Genomic DNA, 20,966 nt, shown 5'->3' with positions numbered 1-20,966 from the left:
AAAGGCGAGCCCACAGATAAGAGCCATGTTTGACTGCATGGCACAAACCTTTTCTCTTGTATCCTGGCCTCCTCTCATGTACCAGTTAACAGGCTCTTTGTCAGCAGCTCCACTACAGAAAGGGGCCTCGCTGTTTCCTTGGTGGCCTGCTCAAGGCCATGTCTACACTGCTAGCTGCCACTCCTGATGGGCACCCCAGCTCCCACGGGGCACCCTGCTGGCTCACTGCAGCACCCAGGTGCTGAAGCTCAGATGTGCTGTGTGTGTGGGTGGGGTGGGGGGGTTACCCCTACATCCAGACTTCCATTAGGCAGCAGATTTCCAGATGTTACCAAAGCCATTCATTTTTGCTCTGAAGTTTTAAGGTGTGTGTGTGTTTAATTTAATGTCCTGCTATTCTGTTTTGTTTGGGGGGGTGGCTGCACCAGGAGGCAGTCATGGGGAATCTTAATTCACCCACCAGGGATCGATTCTGTGCCCCCTACATTAGATGAATGGAGTCTTAACTACTGGATGGCCAGGAAAGTCCCTCTTAAGGTGTTTTTAAAAGTGAAACCGCCATTTCCATTTTTACCAAGTCTGTTTTCCTACAACCTTCCCGCCCATTCCCTGCCTCTTGTCCAGTCTTGAGAGCATGAATCACTGAGGAAACCAGTTCCACGCAATACTTGGAATCACTCCTCACTTCCAATTTCTGATTGAGATCACGAGGTCTGGTACCCTTTCCCTAGGATGAAGAGTCTCCCAGGAGGCTCCAGAGTTCACCCTGAAGGCAGACTTCTAACAGGTCGACTCACCTAAGCCCCAGGGTATACCCTGAGGCTCAAGTTGGGCCCCCCAGCTACAGGTGTAAAGTGCTACCAGTTTGAAAGAAGGACCATCTAGGTCTGGCTGGGTGAGCAGGGAGGCCTGTATCTTTAGAGGTGTACGATGCTTAACTTGGCATTCACCAGCACGCCCTTTCCAAACTCAAAATAATTATGTGCTGAATCCACTGTAAATGAAAATCGTTGTTTAATGGCCCCTGATTTCTAACAGTTTATAATGCAACTCTTTAAGATGAGCAAATATGTAGTTTAAAATAGATTTTCCAGTTTGAAATTTCTGTGGAAAGCAACAGTAATTTACAACGTGCTGTTTGCTGCTGCTTCTCCTGCTCAGATTAGTGAAGGTAAACTGGTGAGAAGGCTGATGCTCTGAAGGCCCCATCCGTCAGCAACAGAGGGATTCTACCCAAGGAAAGTGGGTTGGCTCATCCATCCCCAAAATCGAAACAGATTTCCATGATGCGATAAAGTTTGGGAAATTCATAGACATTCACACAATAGAAACACTCATTTTTTTGTCATAACCAAAGAAAATTATCAGTGATTGAGTTCCATTGACTGAGTTCTAGAACTTCATATGAGGTACTACATAAATGTCTCAAAGACACATAACGGGTAACTAGAAGACCAAAGATGTAAACCCAAACCTATCTGACTCCATAGCTCATGTACTTCCCAATTCAGTACAGCATGGTACCCAAACCTATAGGCTAATACAATTAATGATCAAAAGACTTCTGAGTTAAGTAGATTTTTCTTAAATTCAATGACATTAATGTCACACTGAGGAAATTCTCTGGTGGTCGCGTGGTTAGGACCCAGTGCTTTCACTGTTGAGGCCTAAGTTTGATCCCTGGTCAAAGAACTAAGATTCTGCAAGCTGCATGGCATGGCCCCTGAAAAAATATCATTTTGACAACAGCACAGTCAAGAGATGTGTCCACTGCTAAACAAGAAAAGATTACTTTCATCAGTGACCAAACTGGAGACAGAAGGGCCAGAATGTCTCTGATGGCAATGAGATACATACTAACAAAGTTTCAGTGATGTTGATACAAATAAAAGCAATAAAGTAAAATATACATTTCTTGGCAGATCTCAGGAAATGACAAGATAAAATGCAAGAGATGGATAAAAGAATAATGGGTGTTCCTTAGCCTAAGTCAAGCATCAGGAAGTCAAACCTGAGCTTTGTTAGGAAAATGGAAATTATAAGCCCTCTCCCTCCACTGGATACCAAGAGAGCTGATGAGATGGCTTCAGAATTACTGCTGCTGCTGCTAAGTCACTTCAGTCGTGTCCAACTCTGTGTGATCCCATAGATGGCAGCCCACCAGGCTCCCCCATCCCTGGGATTCTCCAGGCAAGAACACTGGAGTGGGCTGCCATTTCCTTCTCCAACTTGTGAAAGAGAAAAGTGAAAGTGAAGTCGCTCAGTCGTGTCCGACTCTTCGTGACCCCATTGACCGCAGCCCACCAGGCTCCTCCATCCAAGGGATTTTCCAGGCAAGAGTACTGGAGTGGGGTGCCATCAGAATTACTAAGTCAGTAATATTTACCAGAATAGGGTGATGAGCTCTCAGGACAAGAAACCTGAATTTAGATCTCAGTACCACGGCTGTGTGCTTTTAATCCTATTACTTAAGCCCTGAGTTTAGGCAGCAGTTCAATGTTTAGCAATGTCCTCTGAACTGCTGCCTAAACTCAGGACTTGAATAATATGGTCAAAGGTAATTCCCTTGACCAGCTAACAGAATAATGAGAGAATCCTTGTCTGGGGTACTCTAGCTTTGCTGGAACAAGTACACCTTTGCAGAGTGCTTGCTGTTTCTTTCCTCTGACGACAGATGAGTCTCTGTATGGGAAAGCCTGGGACTTCAGGGCTGATATGCTGGTCTGAGATGACGTGATACTTTCCCTGGTTACACTGGGACAGATGCCATGCCCTGCAGCACTGGGAGCTCGGATGACAGCTGTTTTTCTGCTTCCATAAAGGGCTGGCTGGAGAAAAGGCAGGCCCCAGATGAAATGAAAGAATTATTTTAAAACTAAAGCTATAGAAAGTCAATCATAGGACAGACTCTCCAACTGTGCATTCAGAGCTCGGTATAAACTTCTTTATTACTGTACTTTAAATCATCAGTGATCATGGCTAATTATGGCTTAATGAATTCTTGGGCTTCCGGGAGCAAGGTCTTAATTTAGAGAGACGTTTATCTGGGCCAAGAAATTTTTCACAATTTGTTAAATCGGACTGTCCAAAGCTCAATTGAGAATGTGGATTTTTGTCCTGTGGTGAGATGTAAAAATAAACTTTACGGCTGCGCTCGCACAGCTCCAAGGAAAAGAGCAGTCGAAGGCAGCTGCCAGCCTCGCCCAAAATAAAGCATCACCCTGTATGTTGGGAGATGGATCAAGGGAAATTGGGCAAAACATTCAAAAGTAGCCGACAGTGTGAGACACAGTCTCATAAAAACTGGGAAATGCATCAACAGCCTCATGTGTTTTCTTGTAGTTGGTTTCATTTTGTTTTCTTCTGTTTCTATTATTTAAGAGAAACAGTGGGGGTGAGGGGAGGAGGGAGCAAGAGAGAACAAGAAGGATACAGCGACTGCATCTTACGCTTTGAACATTCTAGGATCTGATTTCCCACTGGAGTCAGAAACTAGGACCCAGGAAGAAGGGTAAACAGGTGGTGCCCAATTACTTGCTGTGCTAGGAGCTGCAAACCAGGTCCTCTCTATAAACACACTTTCCATCAAATCCTGTGACACGTCTTTCTCAGAAGTGAAACCAGCCGTGCTAGGATGTGTGCGCGCACATTTGTGTGTGTGAGTGAACCACTCCAGGCGCATCAGCCTCCCATGGCGATGAAGAAACTTTTTTTACACCGTTATGGAACGACTTAGGGCAGTAAGTTCTAAATTCCAAATCATGAATCATTCGTGGGCTGTGGAAACAACTGGGGTGTGACTGATGTATTTTCTAATGCTGCTGCTGCTGCTAAGTCACATCAGTCGGGTCCAACTCTGTGCGACCCCATAGACGGCAGCCCACCAGGCTCCACTGTCCCTGGGATTCTCCAGGCAAGAGCACTGGAGTGGGTTGCCATTTCGTTCTCCAATGCATGAAAGTGAAAAGTGAAAGTCAAGTCGCTCAGTTGTGTCCGACTCTTCGCGACCCCATGGACTGCAGCCTACCAGGCTCCTCCTTCCATGGGATTTTCCAGACAAGAGTAGTGGAGTGGGTGCCATTGCCTTCTCCGTGAACTACCCCAAAGACTTTTAAATACTAAGGTGCAAACTCTTACACAAAAGATAATCACATTCTGCTAAAATCCTAAACTCTGAATAAACATTCATTTATTTATGACCATTTAGAAGCGGTTTATGGGGTTCTGGTCTTAATTTTTAAAAATACAAGTTGTCTCCTTTTTCTCACTGTGCAATGGCCACATTCCAAGGAGCTTTATTTTTCAGGGACCAAGGGACACTTCTGAAATATTCATCTACTTGCCCAAGAACACAAAAAAGAGAGTTCTAGAATGTTTTCTGGGGCTGAGGAATGTCTAACTTCACCATGAAATCATACTAAAATGCCTTTCTAAACTCTCTGGGAAACTCAGCCTTGTATCAACAAACCTTTGAAGTTTGTAATGTTTTCACCTGAAAAAAAAAAAGTTTATACTCTTCACACAGCCAGAAGTTAGAGATAATGGAGAAATGAAAAGTGATTTAAACCAAGATATAGGTCTACAGAGGGTCATTCCTGGACTCGGGTCATTCGTCAGCACTCTAACAGCCTCTCTGGGCACAGCAGGAGCGGGGACCAGCTGGTTACAGACAGTGGAGGAGAAGAGAAGACATCACACATGGAAAACCATAATAGCTCGGAGGGAGCCAGCAGACAAAACTGGTGCAAAGGGACATGACTGTGTGGCTAAACAAACAAATCAGGAGAGGCAGAACACGATCAAAGCCCAGTGGGCTTGGCTGGAAAGACCTCTCTCAGGAATTGCATGTAGCCTGTAAAGAACATGAAAAGCAGAGACAGAGAGGAGGACTAGAGTTAAGAGGAAGATCAAAGAGGAAAACTAAGGAATCCTTGTTTCTGATAACAACACAAATACAGGTCAGCACAAGCACATCCTTTACTTCTGTGAGGTCCAGGGAAAGGGAATCAACGAGGCCCACATCCCATGTCATATGTCCTAAGGCCTCTCCTCACCCCACCTAGCCCCAGCCAGCAAACACTGCCCACGGGTACCTCCAAGGCCTGCTCCCTCGAGCTCCCCCCGGGCCAGGTTAAGAGCTCCAGACACACATATCACCTAGATCCTGCTGACTCCTCATCCCACCGGGAGGGGCGTGCTAGGGGAAACCGGAGCAGGCCCCCTAAAACATGGATACCGAGCTGGGCCCTCTCATTCGGATCCAAGGCTGGCGCTGTGATGGGGAAGGCACTGGTCCTTGGAGAGAGTGCACAACAGGGGTAGGAGTGATTGCGGTAGGGACCAGTGGAAAAGCGAACTGCCTGAGTCCCAGTTCCCGTCTTACCTCTAAACATCTAGATGACCTTAACCTTACCAGCCCGCAGTTTCCCACTCTGTGAAATGAAGTGATTAGCAGTTAAATGAGATTACCTCTAAAGTATGTTTCAAGTCTGAGCTCTGGATATGAGGGCTCTCATATCCGGAAGTGGTTGCGACATCTGTCTCTCCACTGATTGCCAGGGTTGATTCAGATGATCTGGCTGGCTAGGCAGGTGTCCCCTTCCTCCCTCATCGCTCCACGTGAGACCCTCTCAAAGATACATGCTCAGTCGAAGAGGACGACCATCTCCAATGGAGGAGGACCAGTCTTCAATTAAGAATATATGAGTGGCTGCACTCCCCAGCTAGAACCTCCAAACAAGCTCTCACATCTAAGCTCCTATGAGTCTACAGATCAGCCCTATAGATGTTCAAGGGCAAAATTAGACATGAACGGAGCAAACTGAGCCACAGACGCCTACAACAAATGGGCTAGTCAGATGACCTGTGCAGAAGAAAAGGCAATAAAGTGGGGGGAAGGCAGGGTCTCCCAAGAATGATTCATGCAGCTTGGAGACAAATGAGAAGCAAGGAAGACCAGGACACGTCACACGCAGTCTCGCCGGGACTTTGTAAAAGCAAAAGAATTTCCTGATGGAGCACAGGAAAGAAGGCCCCCTGGGAAACCAGCTCTCTCTGGCTCACACATTTCCTGGCGGCAGGTGATTAGCAGATCACCTTACAGACAAGTGTGAAGGTGTCTTCCCACTGCTCCAGCTGCCCAAGGTTCCTGTGGGAAAGGCTGCAGAAGTCTCCTCTCCTGTCCCCACCCCCTTCCAGCTTGCTGAGCTTGGGCAAAAGGGCCTTTTCACCTCAAAGCCAGGAACATGCTAAGCTGGCTGCTGCTGGGGCCAGTTCTACCCGAAGATTCAGGACTGACTCGGGCTTCGAGTGCTCGTTCTGATCTGGATCGATGCACGTCCTTGTGCGGTGGGGCACGGAAGTGGTAACATGTAAAGAGGTACAGTTTTTCTTTAGTTTGGCCAACAACGAAGCACCCACTTGCCTTTCCTGCCAGGTCATGCCAAATGAAACAGCGGCACCCCAGGTCTCCCACCCACTTCTGGGTAGCCAGGATCCTGTCCACGTCTGGTAAGCATTTCTGCCTCCGCCCACCTACCTCCAAAGGATGGTAATATAAGAAGCACGAACAGGATACAAACGCAGGTGTGCGTTAACTGGGCCCCACCATGTACTTAGTTCAAACACTGGGTCACTCACTTGGTGCCGGGAATAAAGGGTCCGAACATCTCCCCCTACCCTAGGCCCACATCACCACCTCCTCCTGACCAGTTTAGGGCAGAGGCTGCCAAGGTTCACATTGGCCACTCCGGCCGCGGTGTCCTCCGGGCAAGGAGAGGCTCTTGGCAGCAGCAGCAGCAGAAGGGAGAGGAAGTCGGGGGGAAGGCAGGCCCTTCCCTGTTTGCATAAGAGCAGCTTTGCTTTATACCCTGGCTTCTCAAGCCAAAACACACGAAAATCTGCTGGACTGAGAGACTGTGACCAAGGAGGCCCCTCATCAGATTACTTGTGGGAAGATGGCAGGTTAATCAAGTATTAACCATTTTCACCATAAAGGGTTGGTTGTCTACCAGGAGTTTAAGGGAGGAGACTGAACACGGGGCCTGTGGGGGAGCCACAGTGGAAGCTCCTGCCAGTCAAGGGGCAAGCAGAGCACCATACGCACAAGATAGATTGCTTTTTCAGTGGAATTTCCTGCAGGCTGAATTGCTGGCAAAAGCTCCCACAGTGAAAAAGACAGAAGGAAAACTACCATTGGCTCTCAGGGAGAACTCAAGACATACTGACCCAAGCTCAGATATACAGGGGCTCTCTAACTCATATTGTACAATAATTGACATCATATTAATATAGCCATGGCCATTATTTTAAAGGGCTTCTCTGATGGCTCAGACAGTAAAGAATCCACCTTCAGTGCTGGAGACCTGGTTTCGATCCCTGGATCAGGAAGATCCCCTGGAGAAGGAAATGGCAACCCACTCCAGTATTCTTGCCTGGAGAATCCCATGGACAGAGGAGCCTAGCAGGCTACAGTCCACGAGGTCACAAAGAGTTGTGCACGACTAAGCAATTAACACTTTATTATTTTAAAAGATAAAAACAATTGGCAAAGCACAGATTGTTCTTGAAACACACATAATCAAATGTACTTTATGTCCACGCTCTGCAGATAACAGCTCTTTATCAAAATTTGACAGAAATAAAATTATGTAGAAATACATTAACTGATATGAAAATATATGGCCAGTGATTTCTGTTAAATGGGAAAGGTTCTTAACAGAAGAGGATGTACAACATAAGTACATACATATAAAATATTCCATTTCAAAATGTAAACATTTCTTTGGGTGAAAAGATTTGGGGGGATTTTCTTTTCTTTTTAAACTGTATTTTCTAAATTTTTTTTTACAATGGGCATATAGTACATGTGTGTAGGTTTTCTTTTTTAGGTTTAAAATATATGATACAGCAGGGTCAGCCTGGAGAGGGGAGGAGAGACCCTTTCCCAGGAAAGGGGGCAGGCAGCGAACCCTTCTCATCACAAGCACCCAATGCTCTTTGCGCCTCTGCTGCCCCCGTGTGGCTGCAGGAAGACCTGACATCCGGAACCCCTAGACAAGACCCAACCTGGACCAAACTCCTCTATCTTGGATGGATTCCTCTTTCCCTTTTCACCATTTCATGGCCTGGATTTGTCCCACTCATGAACATGGTGTCTTTGCAATAGCGATGGCTAAGACAGGAGGTAGGATGGACTAGTATCTGCTCAGGATGCTTACAAAATGGATACAGACTCTGGTGGGGGTTTAGGACCCAGAGAACCACTCTGGCAGGAATAAAGGTGGAGATAAGAAGGGATGAAGCCTCAGGAGACTAATGGCCAAAGACAACAGCGAAACAGGAACCCTGAAGTACCATTGGAAACCAGTTCCTCTGCATGGGGGATCAAGGTGATATCACATGGAGCTGGTGACATTTACTTACTTCCGTTGTTTGTCTATAGAGTGCTGGAGGTGACTGTCCTTGACCTGCCATATGAGCACATGTTCCCAGAAATGCAGAGAGAAACCCAGCAGGGTCACAATGTCCACTTTTCCTACTGATGGTATTTTTAACTGATGACTCAATTAGCCTGCTGTTTGAGCAATAGACCATGAAGATTTAGGAAATGGGAGCCAAATTTTACACTATTATCAGATGACATGCAAATAGATTTACCCTGATCCCTTAACATTTGCAAAATTATTATTAAGCATTAATGCTAAGCCTTAAAATGATGAATTAATATTTCGCTTACCTAAAAGTCAATTTTCCTCTGCTTGGATTGTTGGATCTATAACAGCTAAGGGCAACAGGATCCCTTGACTAATGAATACTTTAATTTTCAAAGCATGAGCAGACTCTGAACACACACACACACATGATGAAACTTCTCAACCACCATCTCAGCCCTATTCCTTAACATGACCCAGGATAAAGCTCATCAAGGCTCTAGGGCCAGGCTGCCTGCCTTCAGATGCAGCTCTGGCATTTACTGTGTGACCTTGGGCAAGTCACCTAACCTTTCTGAGTCTCTGTTGAGTTCAGTTCAGTCGCTCAGTCGTGTCCGACTCTTTGCGACCCCATGGACTGCAGCACGCCCAGGCCTCCCTGTTGAGTCTCCATTACCTCCTCTCTATAATAGGGATAGTAACAGGACTATGTCGTAGGGTCATCAGAAGGTTAAATGAGTTAATATCTATAAAGTCCTGAAAACAGTACCTGACACAGGAGGTGCTAGATGAACTCATGAATCCATCTGTCCTACAGTGATTTTTCAAAATGGACTTAAAATGTAATCAATTAATTAACTTTTAAACACAGCAATTAAAAACTTTAAAAAAAACAAACTTAGTTTTCTCTCCTTTCTTTTTTTACTAATAAGCACTAATTCATTTTACTCAAATTGGGTGACAACAAAGTAGCCACTCCCTCCTTAGCCACCTCTATAAAGTCTAATGTCATTTTTAGGAGAATCAGACTCCTTGACCATATTCTCTTCCAAGACTCTTCCTTAACTCCCTCTTCATGAAAGCCCTTGTCAGAGTCAGCCTCTTCATCAATCTCATGCATTTGAGGCAAAGTAAAGGACATGCACATACATGTATGCGTGTGTGTGTGTGCACATGCACACAGGCGGCAGGAACAGGTGCATGGAGCATGGCTGTCCTGAGCACGCTAGGACAACTACTTTTTCAATGGCATCTCCCCCGCTTTCTTCCCAGCTCCCTTTCTGATCTGCCTCTCTCTCCCCACCTTCCATCAGGCCTCCTCACTCCAGGGACCCTCACCTGTTGGTGTTCTCCAGAACCTCCACCTTCTTCCGAAGCTCCAAGTTCTCCGTTGAACAAGACTCTACCCTACAGAGGAGAGAGAAAAAGGAAACCCTGAGTTTATCAGGGGAACAAGCACTAAGTCAGGAGCTAGGATGGAGGCAGGTGGGGTTCAGAGAAAAAATAAACAGAGAAGCAGCTACTCTAGGGAGGTCAGGAAGAGAGCTAGGCCAACCTGAGTTCCGGAAAAGGGTGAGGACACACACACACAAAAAAGAGAGACAGAGAAAGAGATTAGTAACAAATGGCTCAATAATGGGAAAGAAATAGGGATGATACACATGTAAACTTCTTATGTGCTGTGCTGAGTTGCTCAGTCATGTCCGACGCTTTGCAACCCTATGGACTGTAGCCCGCCAGGCTCCTCTGTCTGTGGGGATTCTCCAGGCAAGAACACTGGAGTGGGTTGCCATGCCCTCCTCCAGTGGATCTTCCCAACCCAGGGACTGAACCCAGGTCTCTCACACTGCAGGTGGATTCTTCACCATCTGAGCCACCAGGGAAGCCCGAACTTCTTACAGGGTTTTTCAGACTTGACTCCTCTTGACTTTTCCCTATGGCTCTCAATGCTCATCACACTTCTCCCACCATATTATGGGGACTGAATTCTGCTAGCTGTGCTCTTGGCCAGAAAGACTGACAGGGCTTGGGGCAGAGGGAGAGGAAAGGACAAGACCCTAGGACCTCAGGATAAGGAACCCAGGTACTCAAGGAGGCATGCCCCAAGGAGGCCATAAAGAGATTTTCATCGAAACATCTTGACGCTGGATACCTCAACAATGACTGGTAATAATTCTTATTACCAAAACCTAAATCAAGAGGAAGAAACACTGACTTTCAGTAGGAACTTCAAAAACCAGCCAGGATCCACCAACCTCTCACCAGATATACATAAAGATTCATTTCTAGATCCAGGGACTCATTCCCATTTTAAAATGATATTAGCTTGTCAGATGGGAACTATTTTCTAGGGTAATACAAAATTGTTTTTTAATTTGTTTTTCCAACAGCCCTCCTGATATTCCAGGCTATTCAGAATAACACAAGGTATCTTCAAATGTTTTTGTGCAAAAACACTCACCTATAACACGAATCATAGCAGACAGAAAATAAAGAACGCCAACTTGTCTTATATCCCCTGCTGCTTTGTCTAGTGTGCAAGGGAGTGTGGCCAAGGGTAATTGATTAATTAGCCCTGGATTCTTTTCTACCAAAACAGCACCTCTCCTCTGAGGAGCCCAGGAATGTGCATGACGGTTTTGTATTTGTGCTTATTTGAAATGAAACCTTCAAGGTCTTATAGACCTTTGGTTTCCAACAAACAGTGCTGTACAAATGCCTACTAAGATCGAAAGTGGAAGTGTGTTAGTCGCTCAGTCAAGTCTGGCTCTTTGCGACTCCATGGATTATAGCTCGCCAGGCTTTCTTGTCCATGGGATTCTCCAGGCAAGAATACTGGAGTGGGTAGCCATGTCCTTCTCCAGGGGATCTTCCCAACCCAGAGATCAAACCCAGGTGTCCTGCATTGCAGGCGAATTCCTTACTATCTGAGCCACCAAGGAAGTTGTACTTTTCTTTCTTACTAGATTTATAAGCTTCTCCCCTAAAAACCACTAGGTGGCAGGCAAAACACAGCTGAAAAACCAACAGCCTCCGCTGGGAGCCAGGTGAGAAACTGAACCCCCTTGTCATGGAAATCAGAGGCCCCCAGCACTCACATTGCTCTATGTGAATTGCTCAAAACACACAACCAGTTTGGCAGGAGGCTTACTTTTTCTCCAAGCTGTCCATGTATTCTTTCTTCTTCCTCCTACTTTCCTGGGCTGAAATCTGCAATGAAAGGGGAGAAGAAAGGATTATGTTCCAGCTGTATCAGTAAGGGACAACAGAGGATGAGATAGTGGGATGGCATCATTGACTCAATAGACATGAGTTGGAGCAAACTCCAGAGATAGTGAAAGACAGGGAAGCCTGGCATGCTGCAGTCCGTGGGGTTGCAAAGAGTTGGACACGACTCAGCAACCAACAGCAACATAGCAGTAAACCCATATGACAGGAGGCCATGAGCACAGAAATCACAGGAGCCCTGCTCACTTCCGTGGCCACTTCCCATTTCTTTAACTTGCTGGCTCATCTACTAATCACCTCTTCTGTCCCCTCTGGTTTCAACTGGTCTATGTTCTCATCTACTTTCCAACAAACTAGGCCCCCAGTGAGAAGGACATTAGTCCAGGAGTCAGACCAGAACATGTACATCATGAACCATTTCTATGGTCTCAGAAAAATGATTTCAATTCTATGGACCTAGTTGGGTCACTGTAATACATAATATAAGCCAGTCAGGGTTAGTTACACAAAAATTCCCTTGTGGTTCTGCACGTGGGTGAAGAATTATGACTCTAAGCCCTCTCCTTCTTCCTCTTAGTCTGCTCCCTCCTGCTCTATCCACACCCTAGCCATGCCCCAGGACCTCTGTGCCCCTTATTCCCACAATAGTGGCCCAAGACTAGGAAACTGCTAGATCCAGGTATAGAAGAGCCTGCAGAATTTCTTAACAAAAACATCTATCAAGGAAAAAAATTAAGCAAGCACCCATAATGTATTGATATTTATTTAGTTATAATATTATAATTTATAAATATTTATAAATTGTATAGATGCTTACTGGGGGGAATATTGTATATATCATAAAATGGAAATTTTAAAGGCTGAGATGTTTTGAACTATAAATTGGAGTTCTAATATTTTCCTCCCATGCCTGAATAGATTATCTTGAGCATCATGGAGTGTGCACACCCGATTTGGGGGCCCACTGACCAGAAGATGGATGGCAGGGCTAGAGAAAGACAGGGCCAAGCCTTGGTCCTGACACCAAGGGCCAGGCCAGTGTTGGCCACCAGGAAGGGAAGACAGGCACGTGGCTTGGTTCTGCTCACATCACTGCTCACAGAAGTGCCTGCATCTGATGGACCCACCTTATTCTTGATTTTTCTCCGGATTTTCTTCAGGGCCTTCTCCTCCGATTTCGTCAGGGGCAACTTGGTGGGGATGGGATAGCCCTCGGCAATCAGGGTCCTCTTCTCCTCCTCTGTCAGGACCAGGGGGCCTGATCCCTGCAGCTTCTGTGCAGACCAAGGAGCAGAAAAGGGTCAAAAAGGAACAGCCGGGCGCACTGGAGGGAAGCCTCCTGAGGGGCAAGGAGGGTCTGTTATGATGTCTTGCAAACAACTAAGGAAAAAGGACGCCCATCTGTTTGGGTGAGAAATGGGCACTCTGAAGTGGAAGCAAAAAAATGGAAAAGATGCCCGTGTGAGTGTTACAACCCAAGGATTATAATTTAAGGGAACAGGTAAAGAAACCTCCACCCATTATTTCCCACGAAGTACCCCACTGGCTAAAACATGGAAATTAAAGGATAGAATTCATTTCCTACATCCCTGGAGGTTTCCTGTCCTCAGAGCGATGAGGAATTCACTTGGAGCTCTGTGGAAAGTTTGTTGTTCTCCTGAAAAGGCCATTTTGCAAGCTGCTCTCTATGCACTAGGAGCCGCTTCTCAACCTCCATTCCCAGCTAGAGGGTTAGGACTCCCAGGGCCACACTGGCAGGCTTGTTCCACGATAGTCTCCGGTCAGCACTGTCCTAGACGATCCATCGTCAGCAGAGATGACAACTCTAGCTCATCCCATGTCATCCATACTAGGACAATGTGTTTACAATCAGTCAATAAACCGAGTACCGATTGCATATTAGCTCTGTGTTAAATGCATGGAGGAATTAAAACGAACTCTGTCTCTTAAGTAGCTAATGAGCCCAAGACTGAATTGAAACATGTGAAAGAACGAGAGCAATTAAATGCTAGACTGTGATATTCACTCCAGGTGCATTAATAATATGAAGAAAGGGAACACTTGTGTGAGTCTATGCGATAAGGGAAGGCTTAGGGTAGCAGATAAGACTTGAACTGGGCCTCCTGAAAGAAGGGGTAATTTACACAGGGAAGGACTTTCCAACAAAAGGCAGCCTTGTAAAGAGTAACAGAAGAAGCCACTCTGCCTGGAGGGGGTGAGTTCTTGAAGCTGTTGCAGGTTGGGCACATACAGAGGGTGTTAGTACCCAGCAGAGGTATGCGGGCTTGATGCCAACAGATAGTAGGGAAACACAGCACTGATGCTGAACCAAGGTCTGACATGGGGAGGATTTCATCCATGACCATGTAGAATGAAATCATTGTGGCAGGACCCACAGACCCATAGAATGAATACTATTTCAGTAATCAAAAGAGTGAAGGGTTAATGGTGAGAAGGTAAAGATGGAGTGGAAAGAGGTAACCCACTGGCCCTCAGTAATAGTGATAAATAAGAACATGGCCATAGATCTAGGAACTTGCTGAGTTTCTGAGACAGACTGCATTCAACTTTTCAAAGTTATGCTAATTGATAGACAGCTCTTCTAAAATTTTTACATATCTCACTCCATTCAAATTTGCTCTATGTGATATTATAAACTCAGTAAGGTTGACTGATTTTTAAAGCCTCAGATAAATCAATTGACTATTCAGAATAATGCAAAATTAATTATATATCCCTATTTCTTATTTGGAGAAATTATATATGTGAGGGATGAATAATGACTCATGAGTTCCACCCTGAGTCACTGTGTTAAGAGCTGAACTACAGACAAAAGGGTTAAATTATATGCTTGTGCTTTAGACATCAAAATGTTTAATCTCAGAGCAATTTTTCAGTTCATCGAAGATTGTTTATTTAAAAAATAAGCCATTTCCTATCCTAGGTCACAAAGACTGCCTAAGTTGACAATAAATATTTGTGATACAATTTTGAGAATGACAACATTTTTATTCCTCATGGTTGTAGCTATGAAAAATAAGCACATGAATAAAAACCGGAAGCATGCACAGAAAAGGAAAAGAATGTGTTAGCACGATGAGATCACAGGCAGTTTTTAGAAAATGTTCTCTAAGTCTGTCATCCCCCAGCTTTAGCAATTAGACTGAAAACTTCCCACAGGAAGAAAAGCCAAGTGGCTCTGAATGGCAGCCACACTGGGTGAAGCTCCAAATGACAGGATGGGGGGATCGGGTTGCAGGGATGCGGGGACACTCACATGAGGAGCAGTGAGGAGTGGGGAGCTGGCCAGCGCTGAGGGAGCCCGTGCCGGGGCCCTGGCGGGGCTGTGGGTCTGCGGAAGGCCAAAGGGGTGCAGGCGCGGGCTGGGGCTCAGGCTGCCCTCGGAGTCGCTGCTGTGGCTGCTGGGAGGAGTGGGCGGTAAGTGCAGGTGGTCCACAGAGGCTGAGGGGAAAAGAACGGATTGCATCCATCAGGGAGCAACGAAGCAGGACGTGGGGGCACTTAAACATCCAACATCCAACCCAGGACAGTTAAACAAATGGATGAGGAATCTCTCTGAGTGGACATGGAACGGCCTCCAACATGTCCCATTAAGGTGAAATTTAAAAGGTTCTTTTGAAAAACAGTAGGTTGAATTACTGGGTTCTAACTTTGCAGTTCTTGATACAGTCTCAGGCAGGTGCCTTCTTGGCTTGATTTTTCTGGCTTTATTATGGATAATGGGCTTCCCTGGTGGCTCAGTTGGTAAAGAATCCGCCTGCGATGCAGAAGACCTCAGTTCGATCCCTGGGTTGGGAAGATCCCCTGGAGGGGGACCTGGCAACCCACTCCAGTATTCTTGCCTGGAGAATCCCATGGACAGAGGACCCTGGCGGGCTGTAGTCCATGGGTTCGCAAAGAGTTGGACACAAATGAGCGACTTAGCACAGCATGTTGTGGATAAATTTTTGGACTGAATTTTTCAGTTTTACTTTGGTCAATAGGGGTTTCAGTAGATGTGACATAACTGTGTGCTGGTCTCAACCTATAGGTGAGAGAAATAAATCAAGGTGCAAGACAGCGTATAAAGTAGCCTTCCTTTTGTACGAAAAAGGAGAGAAAGAGAATACAGACCCTATTTGCTTGTAACTACATAAAGAAACTCAGGAAAATACGTAAGGAAGTAATAAAATTATGACAAAATGGGGACACTGGAAATTACAGTAGGCAGGGATGATGCTGGCATAACGTTCCCTCTCTTCATTTCATATAGTTTCCATAGTTAGATTGTAATCCACGTTAATGCATCAGGATCTTAAAAAAAAAGAAATAGCAGAAGCAAGGAGCCCATGATGGTATGAGAAAAGCTCATTTGTTTCTGCAGGAATGTGCATGGCAGGGCCCACAGGCCAGATGCCAGGCATTCTTGATTCAGATAACACCCAATCCATTTGTGGATAGAAAAGTAGGCACTGGAAGATAAATGGGGGGAGGAAGGTGTTCCCCGCAACGTCCCCCAGCATCAAGCATCCCTCACCTCTCCCCAGGGAGACACCCATCTCTGCCAGGCCTTGGAGCCTTGGTCAGTGCTGCTCACGCACCTCCAGGGCAGCCGAGACGGGTTCCAAAGGAAGAATCCTCTCTGAGTTCAACCTGACAAACGGGCTTTGGGGGGTCTCACTCTTTTTCTGATCTGCAAATCTTCACATTGCACTGGAATACCTTGACAGCCGTTACTAAGCCAAGGGACGCGACCCTGGGTAAGCCTTTCACCCTGCACCCCTCCTGGGACCCCCAGGACAACAGAGCCCTGAGTGCAGTGGCTCTGAACTGGGCAAGGAGCCCAGGGGCAGGGGCGGGGGGGGGGGGGGGGGGGACGGCACATACACACCTGGACTTGCTTGACCAGAGAACAGCCTGGGGCCGTGGAAAGGCCTCCTGCCTGATACTGTAGATGGAAGGAGCCTTTCTGAGACACAGCTACCCACCTCAGAAAAAGCACCCCCAGAGCTGCCTTTGGAGGTGAGAAGCTGGAAGCATGGGGCTCTTCTGCTCACTGAAACACCGACTGTCCCAGGGAATCACAGGTGATGCATCTCTCTCAGTCACCTCCCCACTTTGTCCCACCCCTACTCACAGCACATACTTTTTCCTCTTTCTTTCTTGTGCTAACCTGTCTCTTTTCTCTTTCTAACCTACCCTGCCATAGAGTTCCCTCGTTTTTTAGAGTACACAGGCACTCCTAAAGCTAAAGAATATTCTAAAACAATCCCATACATCTCTATTGTCAACTCTTCGGCCAATGCTTCCAGGCAGCTAAGGAGGGTAGGTAGGCATCTTAAATATGTGTTCACCTAGAAAGGAGTCCTAAGAGTGTTAAGTAAGGTTTCCCCAACACGATGATGACCTACGGGACTCTGCAGTGTCAGGTCAATTAATAAGCAAGGAAGCTGTTACCCTGGGGTGTCTCCAGTGCTCTAGCCACTTACACAGGCAAACCAAAATCCAAACCTGTAAATGCTTCAAGGTTACCAGGCTGGAATCTAAGGACAACTGGTCACAAACAGCCAACTAAGTTTTAAGTTAGAGCCAATCAATAATCTCCTTACTTTGCTTCCACGTTCTCTTTATAAAATCTCCCCCCAGCTCTTGTCAGTGGAAACTTTTAACCAGTTTGGCGCTGAAAAGTCTAATTAATTTTTTGCTCAAATAAGCACTTGAAATTTTTAATTTTTTAGAGTTTATCTTTTAACAATTTTTCCCTCGGACTGCAAGGACATCAAACTAGTTAATCCTAAAGGAAATCAGTCCTGAATATTCATTGCAAGGACTGATGGTAAAGCTGAAGCTCCAATACTTTGGCCACCTGATGGGAAGAACTGACTCATTGGAAAAGACCCTGATGCTGAGAAAGATTGAAGGCAGGAGGAGAAGGGGACAACAGAGGATGAGATGGTTGGATGGCATCAGCGACTCAATGGACATGAGCTTGAGCAAGCTCTGGGAGTTGGTGATAGACAGGGAAGCCTGGCATGCTGCAGTCCATGGGATCACAAAGAGTCAGACATGACTGAGCTACTGAACTGAATTTTAACAATGTTTATCTTTTAGCCATGGTAAACAAACAAGCAAATAAGAAACAAAGGCAAAACAAAACCCAGGAGCAGAAAAACCTCACAGGGGCTCCTGGTGTCTGCCATGCAGAGCTATTAGTCTAGAGAATTAGTCAAGAGTACCAGAGCTTACTTCTCTGGGCTGGGCACAGTCCAAAGTATTCTTCTACTTTTCTCCTTTCCAAGAAGAAGATGCTCCACCAAAAAAAAATGGAAATGGTACGGCAGGAAAAGTGAAGCAAACTTGAATCGCCTCTTACACACTTATTGAGAGCTACTGCCCTGGTCACAAGCACCTCAGTATCAGATTTCTAAATTCACTTGAAATGTGGTTCTTGGGTTACTTCCTGATGGGGTGGGGACAAGAAGCCACTTTGCCTAGAAGCCCCGCTGCATTCAAGGATATTGAATTTCCTCCTCCCTCTTTATCTAGGATAATGAGGAAAGATGGCCATTTCAAGGAATGACCCTGAAACTTTTCTCCTCTAGAGATCGGAGATTCTGAAGCCACTACGGGGTTCACTGGTACGGTGATGACATTTTCAGAAGCATATGGCAACACAGATTGAAAGAGCAAAATGTATTTGACAGTTGTAACCAGTGTCACAAAAATGAAAGGAATGACTTTCTTTAAAGCCAAAAAGCACTAAAATGTGTATCACTCGATGAAAATAAATATTGTCTCAATATGGATTTTAATCAGTATTACTAATTATAAAAACTGAATCCTGGGACTTCCCTGGCAGTCCAGTGGTTAAGACTCCACACTTCCAATATAAGGAGTGTGGATTCAATCCCTGGTCAGGGAACTAAGACCCCATATGCTGTGCTGTATGGCCAAAAAATATAAAAAAAATAATTGAATCCTTTCTTTACTGATGACAAAGGTAAGTGCCAACCTTGATTGAAGTGTCACAGATAAATTATGAGTATGTTTCTGGTGGCATGAAGTAGACTTTTGTTTATGTGAGCATTGCTCCTATATATTGTAACATCTGCATATTATGTCCACCCCATAGCATGGATACCTTTCCCATGACAAGCACATATACTAGTTTCTTATTTGTTGATCACATCGATGAGCTGTCCTTCTAACCATGGGCTGAAAGTATAAATAAAAAGGGAGGGGATGGTGTGTCTTAAGGCACTGAATTAAGGAGCTGGGTAAAGTATATCAATTAAAAAGGCTGGGAGAGCTTCCTAGACTCTATGAGACTTAGGGGTCTGCATTCAGAATTCCTACCCATGGGCTTCACAGGGGACAAAGAAAAAACTGACACAGGAAAAGAAAAAAGTGAGAGTGTGACCATTTCAAGTATTGACACCACTTATTTCTAAATAGATGCAAGATGCCTGAAGAGATGCAGGAATAAAGGAGTGGTGGTGATTGGTGGTGGTTTAGTTGCTAAGTCATGTCCAACTCTCATGACTCCATGGAACTGCAGCCCACCAGGCTCCTTTGTTCATGGGATTTCCCAGGCAAGAATACTGGAGTGGGTTGTCATTCCCTTTTCCAGAGGATCTTCCTGACTCAGAGATTGAACCTTCATTTCCTATATTGCAGGCAGATTTTCTACCAGCTGAGCCACCTGAAAATCAACATTTAAAAATACTGAATTGCCAGACAGATAAACTGTGAATCCACTTCACACAGGGTTTAAAATTAGAGTTTGTTTTAAGCCGGCAAGTTGGCTTTGTCAATGCCCATTAGGTCTGTACTGATCATCACGCCAGGGCAGGGAGCTGGCTTTTATTCATAGGATGGCTTGAGGGCAGGGGTTCCCATGTTCCCTTGTCAGCACCTGAGTCACAAGAGTCTATAAACTTGTTGTAAAGTCACCCTGGCTTGGAGTAAAAGTTTAAGATTTACTTGAAAATTAAGCATACACATATATGGGAAAATACAATTTAGCTTTCAAAGTTTGTATTTAGAGTCAAGAACAGCTATTTCATAAAACAAGCTCTACCTTCAGTACAATCAACAGCCCCCACCTTCCCTGGGTGGCTCACCCACGCCTGTTAATCCAAAGGGGAGAGGAGACAGACCTTCCTTGGGAGAGAAGTTTAGGAACTGATCCACTTCATGAGGCTCCAGCTTAATCTTAGGAATAATGGTCTGGCATGAGGAATCAACCTAAAGAAAGAAATTCAAACACAGTTTTTAAAAGCCAATAACAAACCCGAAGCAATACCCCGGGGATCTATTCGTCATTCTGTCTCCCTCCTAGGGCTGTGCTAGGGCTGGTGAGGCCTGGCTGAACACAGGCTGCTTCTTGGACCGGGAGGTATTTTAGTCCTTAACCCTCCCCATTGCCAAACCTGGCAGTACAGGTGATGGAACCCTCAGAATTCTCAAACGAACAACCCAGGGCTCACTTGTCAGTGCTTCATTCTATTGCATCTATGGTACTGTAAAGGCACTTTACCACAAAACTAGTCTGGCACATTCCTAAAGGGTCACGGGCCTCCAGCAGGAGGAACTGTGAATCCAGCTGCATGCGTTCTCTCCAGGTTCCTGACAACCGACAGCACATCACCATGAAAACACTGGGTAGGGAAAGGAGGAAAGCTATCTGGCCCACGCATGAGAGCAAGGCCATGGCTCTCACCTTTCTTAGTGACTGCATAAAATCCAAACTAAAATCTCATAGAGCAAGGAGACTAATAGACTCCAGAAGCCTCGTTCTATAAACAGACTCAGGTAGCTTTTGAGAAAGGAATTATGGAGGGCAGCATAGAGGTGCTCTGTCTGCCTCATCTTCATCTGCCCTCATCTCCCCCATGGATGGAAGGTAAACAGCACAAGGGGTGAGGATGCAGCCAAGTCTTGGTGCCGTCACTGCTGTGTTACCTTTTCCCGGACTCTTCTACCTCGCTCAGAGAAGAAACGACTTAGAGAATGTCAGTGGAGTCACTGTAATATAACCTGTGGCTTTGAGCATAAGGAAAGTTAGGACTGGATTCCAAATATCCAGAAGAAGATGTACAAGTATCACCCTGGTCCATCACCAGACATCAAAATACCTAAAGAGAAGGTGGAGTAAAACTAAATCCTACTTGCTATAGGCATGGAACTGAGCAACTCCCAATTTCTTACATTTTCTACAGGTAATACAATAAGAACTGGTAGCTGGGAAACCCCTGAATTCAGGGCACAGCACTAGGAAAATAAAGCATGACACAGGAACAAGCA

General features: G+C 45.6%; 1 protein-coding gene across 1 annotated transcript in view; it reads right to left on the bottom strand.

Moving 5' to 3' along the window:
* Positions 1-20,966, bottom strand: part of CREB3L2 (cAMP responsive element binding protein 3 like 2) — a 128,845-nt gene that overhangs the window by 12,998 nt on the left and 94,881 nt on the right. The window contains exons 4-8 of the mRNA XM_020910861.2: positions 19,820-19,907; positions 14,938-15,122; positions 12,788-12,934; positions 11,584-11,642; positions 9,771-9,839 (exon numbers count right to left, since the gene is read on the bottom strand). Coding sequence (XP_020766520.2) covers positions 9,771-9,839; positions 11,584-11,642; positions 12,788-12,934; positions 14,938-15,122; positions 19,820-19,907 — 548 coding nt within the window. The remainder of the gene's footprint in view (positions 1-9,770; positions 9,840-11,583; positions 11,643-12,787; positions 12,935-14,937; positions 15,123-19,819; positions 19,908-20,966) is intronic.

The sequence above is a fragment of the Odocoileus virginianus genome, chromosome 1 (genome assembly GCF_023699985.2).
Source record: "Odocoileus virginianus isolate 20LAN1187 ecotype Illinois chromosome 1, Ovbor_1.2, whole genome shotgun sequence".
Classification (NCBI taxonomy): domain Eukaryota; kingdom Metazoa; phylum Chordata; class Mammalia; order Artiodactyla; family Cervidae; genus Odocoileus; species Odocoileus virginianus.
This window is presented reverse-complemented; position numbering and strand designations above follow the sequence as displayed.